The sequence below is a fragment of the Odocoileus virginianus genome, chromosome 9 (assembly GCF_023699985.2).
Source record: "Odocoileus virginianus isolate 20LAN1187 ecotype Illinois chromosome 9, Ovbor_1.2, whole genome shotgun sequence".
In the NCBI taxonomy this organism is placed as follows: Eukaryota; Metazoa; Chordata; class Mammalia; order Artiodactyla; family Cervidae; genus Odocoileus; species Odocoileus virginianus.
This window is the reverse complement of record NC_069682.1, coordinates 66,095,571-66,115,336: the sequence shown is the minus strand read 5'-3', so window position 1 is coordinate 66,115,336 and position 19,766 is coordinate 66,095,571. Positions and strand designations below refer to the sequence as shown.

Below are 19,766 nucleotides of genomic sequence, written 5' to 3'. Positions count from 1 at the left end.
CTTGACCCCATGCTTGGCCACATGAGAAGCCCGAGATGGCTGGATGGCATCACCGACTCAACGGACATGAGTTTGAGTAAACTCCGGGAGTTGGCGATGGTCAGGGAGGCCTGGCGTGCTGCAGTCCATGGGGTCGCAAAGAATGGACATGACTGAGCGACTGAACTGAACTGAACACCACAAGTAGAGAGTAGGCCCCACTCACCTCAGCTAGAGATGCCCAGCATGCAGCAACAGACCAGCACAGCCAAAAAAAAATAAAAGAATAGTTCCATCCAGAAACTTAAAAGGCAGTATTTCTTAAAGAGAGAAGACATAGAAAGACCCTTATATCCACGGGCTATCTCTGTAGGTGTGTAGAGTGTCTTTAGGGTCAGTCTTCCCCAGGAATTCGCTGTTTCCATCTACCTTCCTGCCCAAAGCAGTGGTTCTTTTTTATTTATATGAATGACTTTATTTATTTGTGTGTGGCTTTGCTGGGTCTTCCTTGCTGCGTGGGCTTTGCTCTAGCTGTAGAGAGCAGGGCTCCTCTTCATTGTCGGGCACAGGCCTCTTACTGCTGTGGCTCCTCTTGCTGCAGAACCCAGGCTCCAGGGCGCCTGGACTTCAGTTGTTTTGGTCCTCAGGTTCTAGAGCACAGGCTCGGTAGTTGTGGTACACAGGCTTAGTTGCTCTACGGTGTATGGGATCTTCCCAGACCAGGGATCAAACCCATGTCTCCTGCATTGGCAGGCAGATTCTTTATGACCAAGCCAACAGGGATGCCCCTAAAACAGTGGTTCTTAAACTGGGCTATGTGTCAGAACCACCTGGAGTTAGTAAAGAACTTTGAGACACTGGTTCATTGATGCAGGACAGGCTGCAGGCCTCTGCATTCTACCAAATTCTCTAGACTATCTGGATCCCTACCAAAGTGTGGGAACCACTGACCTAAAATTTGTCATTTAAAGGAAATCGTGTCGCTTTTAATGGGGGCTTTTAAAGAGAGCTCTGTGACTCTCTATGCAGACACACGCTCAACTGTTCTGCTTGTTCCAAGCTTCTGTCACAGACAAATACCCCCATCTTGCTGCCATCTGATTTTCAACTCAGCATCTCCTGCTGAACTCATAAATTACCATCTACTTAGTGACACAGCACACAATAATATTTGCTCTCCTAATGCCACTCTGAGCAGCCGTCATTAGTCATCCTCCCCTGCCTTCTCTGTCCATATTTATAATCTCTGAGGTGTGCTCTTTTCAGCAGAGAAGGAGGCATTTGTTGAAAGCATGGCCTCTGCCAGGGTCACTGCTAGCTCAAAGAGCACCTTAGAGTGAAATAGCAAAAAACACACCTGTCTCAAGATACTTGACTTTATCACGTTCCAGAAAATGTTCATAATATGTGCAGAAATCTCTCATACCTGCCAGATGCATGGTGTTCACTTAGGTGTGATGCTCTTGAGTTATGTGCAACCTGCACAGCCATCCATCAGCTAACCATGGTCTTCAGTAAACATGGGTATTTATCAAACTCTTGGACCACAGTTGAGACCAGACCTTAGGCTTCCAATGGCCCATGAAACTCCTCCTCCCTCCCTGAATATATATGTGTCTTGCCTGTACCTAGGATAACCAGCTTGTCCCAGCTTGTTCAGGATGGTCCCTGTTTTTTTTTTTTTTTTAGTTTTATTTATTTTTTTCCAAACTTTTATTCTGTGTTGGGGTATAGCCGATTAGCACTGTTGTGATAGTTGCAAGTGAACAGCAAAGGGACTCATCCATCCATAGGCATGTATCCATTCTCCCCCAAATTCCCCTCCTATCCAGGCTGCCACGTAACACTGAGTGGAGTTCCATGCACTGTACAATAGATCCTTATTGGTTATCCATTTTAAATATAGCAGTGTGCACATGACCTCAGGGTGGTCCCGGTTTTAAACAAAAGTCCTACATCCTGGAAACCCCTTTCGTCTGAGGCAAACCAAGAAGGATGTTCAGGGAACCCCCTGTTTTTGATCTGGTGACAATAAACTGTATGTTTCTGCTCAATAGGAAGCAGGAGAATGAATTCTGGGAGTGAGCCCAGGAGGCTTGATAGCTTATCCTTGGGGCAGAAGAGTCTGAACACCTATCATGTGCCAGATGCCTGTAAGCACCATCCCTGGTCATCACTAACCATTGTAAAACTCCATGGGTGTATTTTTTTAATTTATTAATACATGCTACAATGTTTATTGGGGGGATGCAGTGTGTACAGTTCTATGAGTTTAAACAAAAGCATGGAGTCATATAAACACCCAAGCACTCAGGATACAGAAGAGTTCCATCAGCAGAAGATTCCCGTGCTGCCCCTGTGTAATCAAGTCCTCTCCTCACCTGCTACCCTGAAGGTTTCATTATTGACTTAATTGTCAGAAAAGTTCATTGAGACTTGGAGTCTCAATGTAAAAATATCCAAACACTCTAGTCTGTCTCCTTTTGCAAAGCTCTGCCTTTCCCTGTCTCATATGCATGGCAAGAGATTTTTTTTTCACACTATACATGAATGAAAGACCCAGGTAAGACGGCTGCTCCTTGGTGAAGACTGTCAGGGTCTTCCCTGCACCAGGAGTGCAATCATGGGGAGAGTCACGGGATCTCCTGCCCAGGGAAATCCTGGCAGGGTGGGCTCATCCTGGAGGAAGCAAGCCCTCAGCTGTGCCCTGGAGTGTCGGCCAGGAACCGCCTGGTCAGCAGTGCCTGGGCCTGATTTTGCTGCACCCCAGGGCATATCATATCCAATTATCTCCAGGGATACAGCCAAGCTGAAGGGAGTAAGGAGGGCATCATAGCTGTAACAGAATCTGCTAAGGTTAGTGGATGAACAGGTGAAAGAAATGGAACAGGGTGGGGGCCCATTCTCAGTTCTAACAGGAAATTGAAGTGTAAATGGGGGAGACCATGGTAGCTTGAAGAGTGCTATGATTCAGCGGAGTGGGGCAGAAGAAGCCTGAGATGTGTGGTCAGGGGATCCAAGCTCCTGCTGGCTCCAGGGGACCTCAGCTCCATGACTGGGAGGGATGGTGGGCAGGTGGGTGGAATGCAACCAGAAGAAGAGTTGATCTGGGACAGGTAACAGGTGATAATCTTATCCTGCAGTCTATGAAGCCTGTCAAGAAGGATGAAGGAGGGTTCAAGAGGCAAGTGCTCTTAGCCACTTGTCATGATGCTGGTACTGGTTAGCCTCCCTACTAAAAAAAAAAAAAAAGTCCAAAGCATCCCCGTTGACTTAGAATATCTCATATCTTTGGCCGTGGTCCACAAGACCTCAACTGAGCACCACACCATCCGCATGATATGTCACTTACATTCCCTCAACTCTGGAGAGCCTTCCTTCAAGTTCCAGAACACACTTCCCTCAGTCAATCTCAGGGCCACTGTACCCACTGTCACTCTGGAACATTCTTCCCCCAGCTCTTGTCATGTCTGGCTTCTGCTTATCATCTATTTTTCAGCTCAGCTGTGAGACCTACTGGAGTTGAACCATCTAGATTTAGGAACTGTGGGACATCTCAGGAAGAGGATGTCAGAAAGGACTTTTAAGACATGGGCTGTGTTAGGCGATGTGGGGCTTTGTTCTATTGGACACCATCAGAAAGTGGTAGGATTGGGTACCTTGGTAAATCTTATTAGAAGGGGCACAAGCTCAAGGCTAAAGCTGAAATTGGCACAAGGAGCAGCAGTCACTCATAAGAGCCAGGATGGGGTGGGTTTGGGCTTGGACAGCATTCCTGCCTTTGTTTGTTTATGTTAGAATAGGCTTCCTTGGTGGCTCAGATGGTAAAGAATCCACCTGTGGTACTGAATACCTTGGTTCAGTCCCCGAGTCGGGAAGATCCCCTGGAGAAGGGAATGGCTACCGACTCCAGCATTCCTGCCTGGAGAATTCCATGGAGAGAGGAGCCTGCTGGGCTACAGTCCATGAGGTCAGAAAGAGTCGGACACAACTGAACAATTAAGTGCAGCTACAGAGTGGTCATGTTTTTGCCTTGCTCCGCCTGGGTCTCAGAGTTGTCTTGTCTGTTGTTAGCATTCAGGGAAATTATGTTCAGCAGGAAAGCACCAAGGTCCAGCTGGGAGTGCCAGGCCAGCTCCCGGAAGTCAGGGGCTGCGCTTTTCCTTCTCAGATGTCACTTTTTCAAAGAGTTCTGCACAGTTCAGCCAGCCTAATTTGGCCCCTTATCCTGAGTCACTGTCTATCCCAGGACTTTGTTTCCTGCCTTTGTAGCACTTGTCATAAATAATAATTATCTCATTTATTGTTGGCACCTTCATACAACTAGGACAGAAAGCCCATGAGATCTCATCTGCCGTGTCCATTGCTGTTATTTCTAGGACCCAGCACAGTCCTAGCGCTCAGACTGTCACCAGCAAAGAAAGGAAAGAAGAAGGGTTAAAGGGAAGATGAGCTCACCTGATATGTATTCTTGGGTCAGTCATTTCCTGTTTCCGGACTTCACTGTGCTCATCTGTGCAGTGAAGCAGTAACATTCTCCAAAGGTCCTTCTGAGTCTGCCCTTCGAGGATTCAATGCTTGCTACAGCTCAGACCTCCAGAGAGGCAGGCATCCCCAAATGTACCTTTTAGGACTGAAAAAACCTGACCGCCTGAGAAAAGCAACACTAGAGGAGTTGGAAGCGTTTCCACGCTCAGGGAAAAGTGTAAAAATAGAGCTCAACACTCTCAGGAGTGAGTGAGAAAAGGAAAGTGGAGATTGATAATGGATGAATATAATGAGATGGCAATTTCGGTTTCAAAAGAATGTGATTAGCTCCTAATGACTGCCACCATTCCCTGGTCAATCTACTGTAACTAGCCACTAATGCAAAAATAATGCCCCTCAGCTGGCTCACTTTGAAGATGGAGAGGAGTCTCCCTTTCATACTTTCACCCCCTTATGTTTTTTCCCTGCCTAAGATTATCCCCTATGAGATTGTAGCTCCCTAAAAATGGAAATGGATGTGTGATCAAAGTCTGCGATTTAAGGAGTCATAACCACTCCCTCCTGGATGGCCCCGTGGTGTTTCCTCTCTGCCTTTGTCAACATCATCCCAGCCCCCGGGCCCACCCATTCTCCTTCATCCCCCACCGGGGGCCACATGGAGGCCCCCAGAGCTGTGCCAGGAGTCTGTGTGGTCTCTACGGAGAAGTGCCACTCAGCACAGCTCATCAGGACCATTTAGGATTGTTCAGAGGAGATCGCCACACTGGGTTTATCCTGAAGAGCACGGCCTGGATATAGAAACGACTGCCAAACTGTGCCATCCCGGGCCCCAGGTGGACATACGCCTGTGTCCACCCAGGAGGTGGACAGGGGCATTCATTAACCTCTGCAGTGTCACTGTGCAGAGGGAGCATGTGAGGGGCCCCATGGATCAGGGCGAAGGCAAAGTACATGGAAACAGGGTAAAGAAAAGTCCCAGTGGGTCTGTCCAAAACTGAAGCAGAAAGCTTCTGTGTGTAGTGAGCTCTCCATCACTGAGGGCATCCAAATAGCAGATGTTAGGGATCATTTTATCAGCTGTCTGGAAGCCCATTGTAGGTCGGAGCACAGACAACTTATTTTAAAGGTCACCTCCAGTTCTCAGATTCCAGGATCTTTGCCTTCTGTCTGCCCAGCACCCACCTCACCCACTATTTTTGTTCCATCTATCCATCCATTCGTTTATTCAAAGGGGGTGATTCAAGCACATATGAGATATGAAGTCAGCATTGGTTTATGAAGATACCATTGTGAATAAGATGCTACCACTTACCTAGAGTAGCCCATCATCAGGCTGGAAGATGAGATTCAAATCATCAGATGTAGAGAGTCCGTGTAATAACAGAAGTAACTGGCTAGCTGGGACGCAGTGGCATGGTGGGAAGGTAAGCGAGGAAGGTTTCACAAAAAGAAGGTGCTTGAACCGGGTGTTGAAGGATATGTAAGAGTTTTAGCAGGCAGACTCAGGTGGGAGAAAATTTCAGGCTGAGGGAACAGCGTGTATCTAGTCAGTCTCAGAAGTTTCTAACACCTGAAATTGACTGTAGCATTGTGTTTAGTTGCTAATCATTGATATATTGATTTAAGGATAAGCAATGAGATTGGAGGGGCAGATGGGGTGAAACCATTAAGGACCTTGTATTTAAGAGTTTGGAATTTATCCTGAAGACAGCGACAGGGGGAATAACTGGGTCCTATTCACAGTTTAGAAAGATTTCTTTGATTATACAGGAGAATGGATTGGAAGGGGCAAAAGCAAGGCCAGAGGAGACTTGTGGGAAAGTGTTTCTCCAGGTAAATTCACTATTGGCAAGAATCATGGCCACACATTAGAATCACTCGGGGAGTTTTAAATACTACTGATGTCTGTGTCCCTTAGATGCTGATTTAGTGGTCTGGGGTAGGGCCACAGTTTTGGGAGTTTTAAAGCTTCCACAGACAATTCTAATGTTCAACCATTAAGAAACTTTAAGCTAACTGTAACGTGAGCCCTGGCGCATAATAGGTGTTCAGCAGATTTTTATTTAAAAAAAAAAAAAAAGAGTATGAAAACATTCACAGGGGGCTATTCTTGGTTTCACACCACTTTGGGTGGATGTAATTAATTAGATAAACATCAGGAAGTCCATTGATATGACTGAGAGCAACACACCCCACCCCTACAAAGACCCAGGAATATAGAGGCCTGGCAAGTTGCCTAAAAGAGCTGGAGCTACCTGGCTGGGATGAGAGGATGAGGCCAAGGGCTGGAATCTGGCTGCTGAGAGTTCCATGCAAAAGTAGGAGCCGTTTGCAGACTACGGATGGCCTGTGCTGCTGATGACAGGGATGCAGGGTGATGGTCAATTACAACGAGGAGTAAGTAGAGGATGAAGGGGAGGAAAAGGAGACGCACGTCCTCCACTTGCAGAACGAGCGCTCTTTTATCTCCCTAGCTCTTTTTCACACTCAGAGGTAGCATAGAGCCTTGTGCCTGTTTGCTTCTCCAGGGTACAAGGCAAAGGGTTTCTGACACCCAGAGAACTACATTCTGATCAAGTAACAGCTGGGAAGGTGCCCTGTTACCCCAGTCTAAAACCCTGCACAAAGCTAAGTTGGAGAACATGGCTTAGCCCAGGCAAGCACCTCTCACCCCATCTCCATTCACTCTGGAATGGCTTGGTAACAGAATGGACACCCATTCTGTCTACCCCAACCACTGCCTAGCTGAGGAACATGGTCATGCTTCTAGAATAAAGCTCAGTAAACTACAGCCACAGGCTGAACCCAGCCCAGCATTTGTTTTTGTAAATCAAGTTTTAGAGGAACACAGCCATGCCCGTGTGGTTGCACTGTGTCTGTGACTGCATTCACTTTCACTCCACAACACCGGAGTTGAGTTTGAGTAGTTGGAACGGAGACTCCCGGACTTACTAAGTCCATACCGCCAACTATCTGACCCACTATAGAAAAAGCTTGCCAACTCCTGCTCTGTGAAAAGACCCACCTAGGCTGGCTTGAAATAGACGTAGGAGACTGGAAGCGGAAAAGGGGGCATCCTGAATGGTCTGGGCTTGGGATAGTGGTCCTCCTTGCCTGTAAAACATCGCCTGCTGAGTGGCTGGATTTCTGGCCAATCAGGTCACAGACTCCTCCTTGCTTAGAATGTAGAGCTGGTAAGAAATAGGTGGGCACAGTCAAGGCTGGTGAATTCAGATGACTGGAAGCTCCTCTCCCCTGCCCTGCTGACAGGGAGCTGTGTAGCCTGAGGAGGTAACAAATCCAGTCTCAGAAGCAGTGCAGAAGCCAAATGAGCAGGACAGCCAGCTTGTTCTTCCAGAGGCAGGAGAAGGGCAGTAATCGGGAGGTGTTCTGGCATTAATGCTTCTAAAGCTGTTCCTGCTCCCTGAAATGCCCATCTTTCTTCTCTGTGAAGTAAGTGGCTGCACCCTCCCCAGAGTTTCCGTGAGACTTGGCTGGTAACTCTGTTAAATCACTTCACGCGGTTCTTTCCTTGTCTGTCTTCTCTCTCTCTTTCTCTTTTTAATTCATTCATGTGTTTGTTTATTTTTTCCTGCACTGGATCTTCACTGCTGCATGAAGGCTTTCTCTAGTTGTGGCAGGCAGGGGCTGCCTTCTAGTTGTGGTGCACGAGCTGCTCATTGCTGCGGCATCTCTTGGTACAGGGCACAAACTCTAGAGCACAGGCTCAATAATTGTGGTGTATGGGCTTCGTTGCCCTGTGGCATATGGAATCTTCCCAGAGCAGGGATAAAACCCATGTCCTTTACATTGGCAGGGAGATTCTTAACCACTGGGCCGCCAGGGAAGTTCCTATTCTTTTAAACTGATGAGTCTCATCTCTGCCTTCCCTCTGACTCTGACCTTCCATATCCAACTTCCTAGTCAGCATCTCAGCTTGGATGTTGACTAATCATCTCAAACTTGGCTTCTGCCGCCGCTGTTCTTATTATTTGGAACATGTTCAGAAGCGAGTGCCTAGGCACGGTTCTAAGTACTTTATACACCCGGAACACAACACTTAATTCCTGCTTCCCCAAACCCGTTTCCCCCCCAGCTGTTTCTTCTCCATTGCAGTAAAAGATGCGACTCTCCACTCAGTTCTTCCAGCCTTCACCTGTCTCTCTCCATCATAACCCACGTCTGAAGTAGGCATGTTGGTACCCTGCCTGCCTCCGTCCCACTCACTGGTCCCATGTATGCCTATCCAGTGCCCGCCTCCTGTGTCTTTTTGCCTAAGGACTTGCTCAAGAAAAAAGCATATGCACACCCTGCCTACTGAGCATGACAGAAGTGCCAAGGGATTTCCTAAGAGCTGACCTCAACAGTGACTTATGGGAACCTGCGGATGAGCACCCCGACTTCCTTCTCCCTCTGGGAGGACAACTCTGAGGCCCGAGATGGGCCCATGAGATTAAGCCCAGTTGCAGTGGTTACTTGTTCATGGATCTACCCTCTACTGACTTTCTTCCCTCGATTGTCTGACTCTTCCCCCTGCTGCCCACTGTGTTCCTTAGGCTTACCTCCCAAATAAATCTCATACTAGAATCCTTGTTTCTGAGTCTGCCTCTGGGGGGAAACAAAAACCTGCAATATCCAACTGAACATCCTAAAATTAATCCCTTCTCACTGTATCCAATGCCCATCACCTTGGTCCAGGGTACCCTCATCTCTTGCCTGCACTATTGCGAAACCTTCCTAACTGATCTCCCTGGTTCCTCCCTGGGCCACCTAGAGTCTGCGTTCCATACACGAGCCAGAATGTGCTTTATAAAACATAGCAAGTCAGCTAACTGCCCTGCTTGAAACCCTCCAATGGTTTCTCATCACACCCAGAATAACACTCAGCTTGTTACCAGCGACCACAATGCCTCATAGAGCCTGAACTCTCCCCGCCTCTCCAGATGCTTTCGTCACTGCTTTCCCTACCTCATCCTTAACTTCGGTTACCACCTTTGCATCTGCTGTTCTCTCTGCCTGGACCACTCCCCACTTCTCTTGGCATGACTGCCTTTTTCATATCAGGAAGGAATTAGCTTAAATGTCACCTTCTCAGAGAAGCCATTCCAGACTGTGCAATCTGAAATAATTCTCATTCCCCCACCACTGAACCTCTTCTCCACTTTATTTTCTTCATGGCAGTTCTACTATTTAAAATTATATATGCTTCCTTGTTCCTTTGCTGTGTCTCCCAATCAACTGGAAGCTCCAAGGGGCTCTATTTCTTTGTATTCTGAGTACCTAGGATAGTGCCCAGCACGTATTAGGGATTCAGATACTCATCAAGTGAATGAATAAGCAAATGACTCTCCTCCTGGACCAGATTTGATCTCATCTCACACATAACAGATGTCAATAACACCTGAGTCAGTGAACAGGTGAAGAAGACAGGGAGGGGCCAAGTCTGTGTTCGCCCCAGGCCCCATCCAAGAACACACAGGCTTTTACACTGTATGACCCATCACAGTGGGTCTCCCCGTTGGCTCAGCTATACCCTGATAAAGCTCCTACCTCAAGCCATTCTAATCACTCTGTCCTTTCGTTTTAGGCCTTACCAGAGGGACAGACAGCTTCGTGGGACACAGCCAAAGAGGATGAAAACCGCAACAAGAATCGATACGGCAACATCATATCCTGTAGGTGACCTTCTTGGAGAACTGCAGGCTTTGGGGACTTAGACTTAAGGAGGCCATCGCTATTATTTATCTGGCATTTGTTATCAGATAATCCTTGATGTTTCCAATTTCGGGTCCTCATGCTAGGCATGGAGCTCTGGCTCAGACTCCCTGTCATCGCTGGGCTGGATGATATCAGCCAGAGGGGCTGGCCAGGGAGCTGGCTCCAGGCACAGTGGATGCAGGAAATCTCTCAAGCTTGGGTCTCGTCTGGTGTTATCCACTCAAGAATTCTTCAGGTCGGGGAGGAAGCCCGGATGCAAGGGTGTTCCTAGCAGGCCCCCACTATGCAGAATCCCATCATGGCAGCAACGCTGGGTGGAGAGCAAGGTCTACCTATGAGGGATAGGCTGAGAATCCCTCGGTGAGAGATACTGCTACTCCAGGAAGGTAGAATCCTAAGCAAGGACTGATGCTTAGAAGGAAACTGTGAGCCTAAGCCTGAAGGTTTGGGAAGCGGCCAGCTCAGGATTCAGAGGAGCCCAGGGCCACCCCGTTCACACAAGAGGCAGGGCTTAGGGCATCCTGACTCCTGCCAGACCCCACTGCTGCTGGGGGCAGAGCTCGGCAGTGGCGCGAGTACCTGCCGCTCAGGGTCTGTGGCGGCGTGGGCGCTGGGTGACTCTGGGCCTGCAGGAGGGAAGCTGGTTTTGTGTGGACCTGTGGGAGGCCTGGAAGGACATTGCCTTCTGCTCAGCAGTGAGCTTCAGCATTCCTGGAGGCACCCCGTCACAGCACGTGATTTGATGAAGACAGTGGCACAGAGTAGTTGAAGCCCTGGGCTTCTCTCCCCGCTACGGGGCCTTGGGCTGGTTACCTGACCTCTCTAAGCTTCAGTTTTCTTGCCTTTAAAATGAGGAGAAGAGTAAAGATAGGATGGTTGGGGCGGGGTGGGAAAGGTACGTAAAACCCTCGGCACAGTACCTGGCACCATTACTCCTAGCCATAGAGTTACTCTCTCAGCATCACTGATGAGCAGTGTGGATGCACCAGCCCTTCTTATCGTGAGCAAAATTCACTGAATACCCGCGTGGGGACGTGGAATAAGCTGGGTTGGGGTAGAGAGGCATGATCAGATGTCCATTTTGGGAAGATCACCAGGGCAGCACTTTGGGAGGGTGCATGAGGCTACTGCAGTGGTCCTAGCAAGGGACAGTGAGGCCCTAACAAGGGCAGTGACAGTACTTGGATGGGACCCTGCTTGATAGTCAGTGCTGGGAGGAGAGGGAGAGACAGGTATGATCAATGCTATGCACAGCCTTCTGCACAGCATAATGCAGAGGACCAAGTTTCCTTTACAAAATGAGAGCATATACTATGATTAGAACAGGAATCTACAACAGCCCCCCTCCTGTGGTGCAGCCAGCCTGGACCTTTTGACATCTCATCAGCTGGGTAACAAGCATCCTTTGGTCTCCATTCTCAGAGTAACCCAGTTCAGCCAAAAAAAAAAAAAAAAAAAATTCTTGAATAACAAGTTACTGCTAGTACAGTTCAGTGTTTTGTTTTGTTTTCTTTGACTGTCTAGACATTGCCTAAAAAAAAGCTTGGAGGAAGAAAGCATAAGATGCAGGCAGCTTGTGAAGGAAGAAAGAGGCAGAAGTTTTAACTTAGCTGTTTCCTGTGCTGATTCAGAAATCGACTGTGAATGGGAGAACTAATCAGAAAAGCATTTATAATTTGTCTCTTGGAAGAGAGTAAGGCAGACAGCAAGATTTCCTGCAAATGAAGTGTTGGAAAGAGACGTTCACGCGCTCAGGAAATGTGTATTAAGACCTAAGATGTGTGGTTCTCTGAGCCAGGCCCTCTGAGGCCAGGGAGCGCATATTCTGGGTCCAGGTTCTGCTGGCTCTGACCATTCTGTGCTCTAGAGCCATGCATACTCGGGCCTTAAAATATTTGGTCATTGGTCCCGACTTCCTCCTACTAGATGGTGAGTTCAGATGGAGTCCACTAAATTATAGGCTGTAAGACTGTGTGCTTGCTCTAAGCCTCAGTCTTCTCTCTGTAAAATGGGTATAATGATGAAATATTGTAATGGAAAATAATAATAGAAAAAAAGTAATGACTAGAGCACAGTAAAGAGACCCTGCCTCCCTGAGAGACAAGAGTATCCAGGTTAGGACAGGTTTATGGTCCAAAGCCTCAGGGGCCAAGGACGGGAAGTTTCATATCTTTCCGGACCTCCCAGTGCCCACCCTCTGCTCAGCATCCTTGCCCGAGCCATGGTCCACTCTCATTTGGCCTCTGCCTTCCTTCTTCCTGGTGGTTCCACATCTAGTTTGGCCCCCAGCTTTATGCCTATCTCTAACAGAAGCCAGAGGGACCTCCTCAAAATACGAGTCAGATCATGTCACTGTCTACAGAAAACCCTTCAAAGGGCTCCCTTCAGTGTTGAGCCCTTCTTATCCAAAGGCCTCGGCCCTCTCTCCGTCTCATGGCTCAGCCTCACTGTGGTGTTCTCCCCACCGCAGTCTCCTCAGTTAAGCCCCACTGCCCTTCATTCAGTACCTTGAACTTTCCACACTCATCCATGACACAGGGCCTTTGCACATCCTCTTTGCTCTATCAACATGCCCTTGCCTTCTCTCTTTGCTGCTGCTAAGTCACTTCAGTCGTGTCCAACTCTGTGCGACCCCGTAGACGGCAGCCTACCAGGCTCCTCCATCCATGGGATTTTCCAGGCAAGAGTACTGGACTAGGGTGCCATTGCCTTCTCTGTCTCTCTTTGCTAAGTTCCCCTCACTCTTCAGATCTTTACTCAGGTACCACTTCCTCAGGAAATTCTTCTGACCATTATAATTCAGCCAAAACCCCATTATTCACTCCAAGAGCACAATGCACGTCTTCTTAGTTCTCCATGCTATTGTGATTTGCGAGCACGTGGATGGCCATCTGTTGGCTGCCTGGTCTCCTCACTGGAACCGATGTCCTGGGATAGCAGGGCCAGAGCCATCTTGCACTTCTGTGGCCCCACACCTGACTTACGGCTGGTGCTCGGTAGACAGGACTGAGTGTTGGAACTCACAAATTCCCCATAAGACCCCGAAGGCCTTGAGCCATGGGTCTCTCCCTTCTAGCTCTCCCCTCCCCTGCTCAAAATGGAGAACACCCAGAAAGGATGGATGGAGGAAGGCTGAATCAGGATAACTCTAGGAGCAGTGATATTCCAGCAAGGAAGACATAATGAGCCTGCACGGAGAGGGTGGAGAGTCAGGAGAAGGGAAGGAGAGCTGATACTCTCGTCCCTTCCAGGATCCCACGTCTGAGAAGGCAGGATCCCAGGAGCAAGGAGAACAGTGAAGGGAATTAAATTCCATGGAAAGGGGATAGAAGACGCTGTCAACGTCCCATTCACACCCACGACCCCACTGCCTCCTTGTAATGAAGCCGTATAACTCACATTCTCTTATTTGAGATCACACACCTCGTCTCAGGACTTAATGAAGCTCAGGTTCTTGATGTCTCATCACAGAAAGAATTCAGTGAGAGACAAAGTGATAGGTGAAAAAGTGAGTTTATTTAGAAAGAAACACACTTCACAGAGTATGGGCCATCTCAGAAGGTGAAAGCGGTATGAAAATATGGTATGGTCAGTTTTAGTGGGCTGGATGATTTCATCGGCCAATGAGTGGGAGGATTATTCCAACTCTTTGGAGGAATGGGCAGAGATTTCCAGGAATTGGGCCACCAGCCCCTTTTTGGTCTTTATGGTTGGCCTTGGAACTATTATGGCACCTGTGGGTGTGTCGTTTAGCTTGCTAGTGCATTACAATGAGCATATACTGAGGCTCAGGGTCTAGTGGACAGCATATTAAAAAGCACAGATATTAGTTTACTGACAAAGGTCTGTATAGTCAAAGCTGTGGTTTTTCCAGTAGTCATGTATGGATTTGACAGTTGGACCATAAGGAAAGCTGAGCGCCAAAGAATTGATGCTTTTGAACTGTGGTGTTGGAAAAGACTCTTGAGAGTCCCTTGGACAGGGAGATCCAAGGAGTCAATCCTAAAGGAAATCAGTCCTAAATATTCATGAAAGGACTGATGCTGAAGCTGAAGCTCCAATACTTTGGCCACCTAGAGCAAAGAACTGACTCATTTGAAAAGCCCCTGATGCTGGGCAAGATTGAAGGCAGGAGGAGAGGGGGACGACAGAGGATGAGATGATTGGATGACATCACTGACTCAATGGACATAAGTTTGAGCAATCTCTGGGAGTTGGTGATGGACAGGGAAGCCTGGCGTGCTGCTGTCCATGGGGTCATAAAGAGTTGGACACGACTGAGAGATTGAACTAAACGGAGGGTCTAGTGGAGAGCAAGTCATCTTGGACCTGTTTGGTGCTAATCAGTTTATGTTATGTCCTCAGGGTATGTTATTCTTTTAAAGGTAGTGCCCTGCCCCTTTCTCTCTAGTTTCAGCAACACCCACTGGCATCTAAGGATGCAACTAGGGTGAGGCAGGCGACACCCAGGATGTGACATTCCAGGGGCTGCTTGGCCTCAGCTGTTGACCCTGCACCTTCCTGACTCTGAGAGCAATCACCTCTCTAAAGCATGTGCCCTGGCACCTCACTGGTCGCCACCCCTACCCCCACTCACCCGGAGTCCGGCCCTGTCTGCATCTCTTTGCCTGAGGGCTTTCTCCAAAGCTGAGGCAGGATGCTCTGTCCAGGCTCAAGACCATCTCTCCCTGGACCACAAAATAGCCCAGCTCCTCACCTCCAACCCTGCTGGGTTGCATGTTCTTCACCTTTCCCCAGAGCGTCCATGGGGAGTGGGCTGCAGTGCCCACAGTAGTAGTAGATTTGGAAACTCACCCTTCGGGGGCTCCTTCTATAGGCTGTCTCATCCCCATCCCCCCACCGCCTATTCCCCCTGGCGTCCCCTTCTCTTCCTACATAAACTGCTTGCACTGGAATTCCCATCTTACATCTACTTTAGAGGAAGCCCAAACAGAGACAGAGGAAATTTAAACAGCTGATAATACCACGTTGCTGGGTTTGTGTGTGTGTGTGTCCGTGTGTGTGTTGGTTGCTCAGTTGTGTCTGACTCTCTGTGGCCTCATGGACTGCAGCTCACCTGTCTCCTCTGTCCATGGGATTTCCCAGGCAAGAATACTGGAGTGGTATTTCTTTCTCCAGGGGATCTTCCTGACCCAGGGATCGAACACGGGTTTGCTGGGTTTAAAGAGAGTCGAATCTCCTTTGTAGTGTAAGTATCAGTAATTCTGCAGGAAAACTGTGGCTGGACCGGGTCTGCACTCAGTCCTGAGAGGAGACAGTGCATCCAAAAGCAGTGCAAGGCATAAAGAGGACCAAGAAAGAAAGAAAAAAAAGTGTCCTGGAATTGAAATGAGAACAGAAAAAGAGAAACAGCCCGAAGGATTGGAAAGTGTTCCTGCCCTTGTATGTGTCCCTCCCAAAGGCAAAGTCTGCCCTGGCTTGATAAATAGAAATATTCTTGGCGCAAAAGAGCACCAGGTGTGATTAGCATCCTAAGGAACCCAGGGCTCTGGGAGGCTGGTGTGGAGGACAAAGGCCCAGGCCAGGGAGGACAGAGAGATGAAAGGAGGGGAGATGGAGGGGGGGCGCTGCCTGCAAATGAAACAATGAAAGAGAAACCTTGGCTAAATAAGCCCTTTCTTCCAAATGCTTCTGTTTAGAATTTAGTAATAGAGAGTGGGGTTTCCCGGGAGTAGAAAAGAGAGAGAGTGAAAGGGAAGGAAATGAATGGGAGAAACAGAACAAAAGAGCGCTTTACTTTTAAGTAACCCTGGGGCATAGACTGTGGCGAGGGGAAATTTCAAGAATACTGCAGCATTCCTCCTGTGGACGTTGGAGAGGATACTTCTTGGACTGTCAGGAAGGAGACTGCAGGAGGAGAGGAACTGATCCCAGGGGGTGCACATTTTATCAAACGAGGCTTCTCTTTTAGCAAATGACAGATTCTCCTGGAATCTGTTGGGGTCCCAGTAGAAAACTGATGGGACCTTCAAATAGGGTGATTTGAAGATAACTTAATCAAGTGGATTTTGTTTGTTTTTATTTTTTTCATGAAGATGTGAGCTAGCTATAGGGAGATTACAGGAATAGTACAGTACCCTGGGGCTAAATGCCATACCCAGGCCACAGAGGGTTCTGTAAGAAGTTCCCAGGACCCAGAGGAAGGTGACCTAGCTGAAGGTATGACCTTTTAGTGGCCTTGCAGGCAGCTGGTGGTGGCCCCAACAAAGAGAGCTGAAAGAATAAGTATTGATACCTCCCCACTTCATCCAGTCTTCTGCCGGTGTTTTCCAGTAGCTAAACCAAGCCAGAGCCAGAGGACAAGGAAACCTGTAGACAGAGTCCAATTGTTCTCAAAGTGTGGTCCCTGGAGCAGCAGCACCTAAGAACTGGTTAGAAGGCCCAGTTTTGCATCCCATTGCAGACCTGTCCACAGACGTTCCGGGGGTGGCGCCCAGCAATCTCAGTTCCAGAGAGATGTAGAACAGATGCACTGGTGACCCCGATGCACTCTGGGGCTTATGAACCTCTCACCTTATTTTCTTTTTCCTTTTGATGCATTCATGTTAACGTTAGTTTCAGGTGTACAACATAGTGGTTCAATACTTTTTTAGACTATATTCCATTTAAAGTTCTTATAAAATATTGGCTACTCCCATCTTGCTCCCCTCCCTTTCCTCTCCCTGCTGGTAATCACTAGTTTATTCTCTACATCTGTGTATCTGTTCTGTTTTGTTATAATCATTTGTTTTATATTTTAGATGCCACAGATAAGTGATCACATATAGCATTTGTCTTTCTCTTTCTTCACTGAGCACGATGCCCTCCAGGTCACGCAAATGGCAAAATCCCATTCATTTTTAAGGCTAATAGTCATGTGTGTGTGTGTGTGTGTGTGTGTGTGTGTACCACATCTTCTTTATCCATTCATCTCTTGATGTACACTTGGGTCGCTGTCATATCTTGGGGTGCATATATCTTTTCAAATTAGTGTTTTCATTTTCTTTGGATATATTATACCCAGGAGTAGAACTGCTGGATCATCTGGTAGTTCTGTTTTTAGTTTCCTGAAGAATCCCCGTGCTGTTTTTCCATAGTGGCTGCACCAGTTTACATTCCTACCAACAGTGTACAAGGGTTCCCTTTTCTCCACATCCTTGCCAGTATTTGTGAGGTGATATCTCATTGTGGTTTTGATTTGCATTTCCCTGATGATTTGCGATGTTGAGCATACAAACCTCTCATCCACAGAGATCAGCTCCCAGTTTAGAGAGGCAGGTGCAGAAGTCTGACTGGTAAACAAGAGATCTGGGATATTTTCTGAGACTTCTAAGCCCCTAATTTAAACAAACCTCTAGGCTCAGGTGTAATGGAGTGCCAGGTATGGGGTCCAGCAGACCTGGGTGCTAGTCTCAATTCTGCCTTTGACCTCATGCATGACCTTCAACAAGGTCACTTCATCTTTCTGACAGCGTTTTATCTTTCAGTGCAAAGAGGGCAAGCTAAGATGAATAAATGCTGAATCTGAAGCTGACTGCGTAGGGTTTTAAATCTAGATGAGACCACGTCTAGCCTCTCTGAGTGCACAGGCAAGAAGCAGTGGTCCGGAGATGTAGAACCCTTGCCCGCGGTCACACAGAGTCTGAAGGACAGCTAGGACCAGAGCCCTGGGCTCTGGCTGCCCAGATGCCTTGAGCTGCCTACCAAGGAGTCCCTCTGCACCTGGACACACCCATGCTTTTAGGGAAAAATATGTTGAGGTCTCTGACCTCAGGACGGATAGCAGACTGCATGAGCTCTTCAGAGAAGCCATTTTCACTTGTAGGGAGGGACTCAGGTTCAAAACAAACCCAAGGGCTTCATCTCATAGCTGTTTCTCTGCTGATATCTGGGGAGACTGAGCTGGATGTCAAAATGGGTGCTCCCAATTCCTTCTTTTCCTTTGCTGTTTCTGAGGGTGGCTCCTGCCTGGGCCTTACAGAGAAACCTTCTGCAGTAACCTTCAGTGTCCTTCTTCATCAGAGGCCTTGTTCTGGCCACTGTGTCTGTATCCCTCTCTGCCTGCTTGTGGGGCAGGCCGAGACTCCCAGGAAATTAAATGTCCCGGGAGCAGGTCTCAACGCGTGACTAGTAGGGGATGGAGTATAAGTACCCCAGGTCCCACCCCGCTAAGGTGGAATATCTTGGAGGTGCATGTTCACACTTCCCCCTGGAGTTCCCTAACAGGAGTAAGCAAGCCCCAACTGCCTACAGTGATAACTTGCTTAATGACACACCCCTTGTTGAATTCCTTTCTTTCTCCTTCCTTCCTTTCTCCATTTCACTTCCCATTCCCCTCCTAGTGTTTTCTGGGATCATCTCCTAAATCAAGTCTTTACACTCCATCTTTGTCTACACTTACATCTTTGTCTCTGATTCTGCTTCTGAAGGAATCTAGATCAGAAACCTCCCTCCCTTTCTTCAGAAGATCCCCTTCTTGGAGTGTAGACTGGACACTCTGCTTGGAATGAAGCCACAGTCATCAGTTAGGCCACTGTTCCTCTAGTTTTTCTCAGTTCTCTGCCTGTCTATGGCTTAAGCTCCCTCCACAGCCCCAAAGGTTTCATCCATCAGAGCAGCTCCCCAGAGGGCCCTGCAGAAGGGATCAGTCCAGCCCCAGCCGACAAGGAGCTGGCAGCCCTGGGAGGTGCACAGAATGCCAGGCTGTTTCCCTGTGGTGCCCAGGCCACCCTCTCTCCCCTGATAATGGTAATTCAATCAAGATTGAATGTGCAGACCTTTAGCTTCAATGGGATACCCAGGCAGTCTCGGCAAAATTACCTGCCTCCTCCCTCTCCACTCATTGCAAGATGATGGCATTAACATTTCCAGTGCTTCTAAGAAGTGATTTTTCAGGTCCACAATTCATTGTAATGAGTCAAATCTCTTTTCTCTGAAAAATCGCACCTTTTCTTTAGCTTCCTCAGGGCCCAGAAGACAGGGGGGAAAAAAGGACATCTTGTATCCAAGTGATAGTCTCTCCCTGGCCCCACCTCTCTGAAGTGATTCTCTCTTAAGTGGATATGACTTGAGAAGACTGATTTATTAGGTTACCTTTGATGATGGAGGAAGAGAGGAGGAGCTGTGGTTTGTTTTGAGAGTTAGTACCATGTAGACAAGAAACGGAGAAGGCAATGGCACCCCACTCCAGTACTCTTGCCTGGAAAATCCCATGGACAGAGGAGCCTGGTGGGCTGCAGTCCATGGGGTCGCTAAGAGTCAGACATGACTGAATGACGTCACTTTCATTTTTCACTTTCATGCATTGGAGAAGGAAATGGCAACCCACTCCAGTGTTCTTGCCTGGAGAATCCCAGGGACGGGGGAGCCTGGTGGGCTGCTGTTTATGGGGTCGCACAAAGTCGGACACGACTGAAGTGACTTAGCAGCAGCAGCAGCAGACAAGGAAACTGAGCCTTCTCCTCTGGCCAGCAATGGGGCGGCGGGGCACACAGTGGGATGGGATGGTGTGTCAGAATCAGAACTGGCATCGAGGGGCTGTGGAAGCAGTGGGCCTCAGTGGTGGGAGTAGGAGGGGTAGG

At 48.2% G+C, this 19,766-nt stretch overlaps 1 protein-coding gene across 16 annotated transcripts in view; it reads left to right on the top strand.

Annotated features, from left to right (window-relative positions):
- The window catches only part of PTPRT (protein tyrosine phosphatase receptor type T), a 1,083,381-nt gene that overhangs the window by 1,002,510 nt on the left and 61,105 nt on the right, over nucleotides 1-19,766 (top strand). For all 16 annotated transcript variants that reach the window (XM_070472652.1, XM_070472647.1, XM_070472651.1 and 13 more), the window contains one exon: nucleotides 10,055-10,142. In XM_070472652.1, the coding sequence (XP_070328753.1) occupies nucleotides 10,055-10,142 (88 nt within the window). The remainder of the gene's footprint in view (nucleotides 1-10,054; nucleotides 10,143-19,766) is intronic.